A 1145-nucleotide genomic window follows, 5' to 3' on the forward strand; every position below is an offset into this window, starting at 1 on the left:
ACCACTAGTATACACGTACAATTTCACATTTCAATCAAAGACTGCTGATTTGGGTAAGCCATTGAACTGACCAGTGAGAGGAACACCGTGGAATGTCTGCGCTGCAGGAAACGTTTCCTGAAGTCCTTCTGCATCATAGTTGTCTCGATACATCCTATATGAGGATGCTGCGGCATCTGAAGAGTTATGACGCAGGTCATGAACCTCATTCTGTGTGAGAAAAATTTTTAAAAATACCAAAAATGAATTTCCAAACACTTGTTTTCAGCTGGTACTACAGGGCATTTATTATAGCTTATTTTTAAGTAATATTTTTGCCTTGCATGCCTTTATTAGGAGAGTAGAGCAAGAGCGAGAGGGGCACAGGAGAGATAAAGACCTTGAGCTGGGACTAGAAGCTGTGCTAGATGCCAGAGCATTGCAGACAAGACCATTTCATTCAATATTCAATAATGTACTGGGTTAATATAGCTTCACTGCATGATAATTTACCCTTACGATCCCCTTTGCTTGAAGTTGAAAGCTGGTTAAAGGAACACTCCACTATTTTTGAAAATAGGCTCATTTTCCAACTCACCTAGAGTTTTACCGTTTTCTAATCCATTCAGCCGATCTCCGGGTCTGGCGGTAGCACTTTTAGCTGCAGCTTAGCATAGATCATTGAATCGGATTGGACCGTTAACATCTCGCTCAAAAATGACCAAAGAGTTTCTATATTTTTCCTATTTAAAACTTGACTCTTCTGTGGTTACATCGTGTACTAAGACCGACGGAAAATGAAAAGAAATTTTTTAGGCCGATATGGCTAGGAACTATACTCTCATTCCAGCGTAATAATCAAGGAACTTGGCTGCCGTACCATGGGTACAGCAGGCGCAATGATATTACGCAGCGCCTGAAAATAGGCTTCTTGGAAGTAACCTAGCTGGGGACTATTTTCAGGCACTGCGTAATATCATTGCGCCTGCTGTACCCATGGTACGGCAGCCAAGTTCCTTGATTATTACGCTGGAATGAGAGTATAGTTCCTAGCCATATCGGCCTAAAAAATTTCTTTTCATTTTCCGTCGGTCTTAGTACACGATGTAACCACAGAAGAGTCAAGTTTTAAATAGGAAAAATATAGAAACTCTTTGGTAATTTTT

At 40.6% G+C, this 1145-nt stretch overlaps 1 protein-coding gene across 1 annotated transcript in view; it reads right to left on the bottom strand.

The window, feature by feature from the left end:
* LOC107670647 (E3 SUMO-protein ligase RanBP2-like) overlaps positions 1–1145 on the bottom strand; it is a 71455-nt gene that overhangs the window by 26960 nt on the left and 43350 nt on the right. The window contains exon 17 of the mRNA XM_016463325.1: positions 72–210. Coding sequence (XP_016318811.1) covers positions 72–210 — 139 coding nt within the window. The remainder of the gene's footprint in view (positions 1–71; positions 211–1145) is intronic.

Source organism: Sinocyclocheilus anshuiensis, unplaced genomic scaffold, assembly GCF_001515605.1.
Source record: "Sinocyclocheilus anshuiensis isolate Anshui unplaced genomic scaffold, SAMN03320099.WGS_v1.1 scaffold1282, whole genome shotgun sequence".
Lineage (NCBI taxonomy): Eukaryota > Metazoa > Chordata > Actinopteri > Cypriniformes > Cyprinidae > Sinocyclocheilus > Sinocyclocheilus anshuiensis.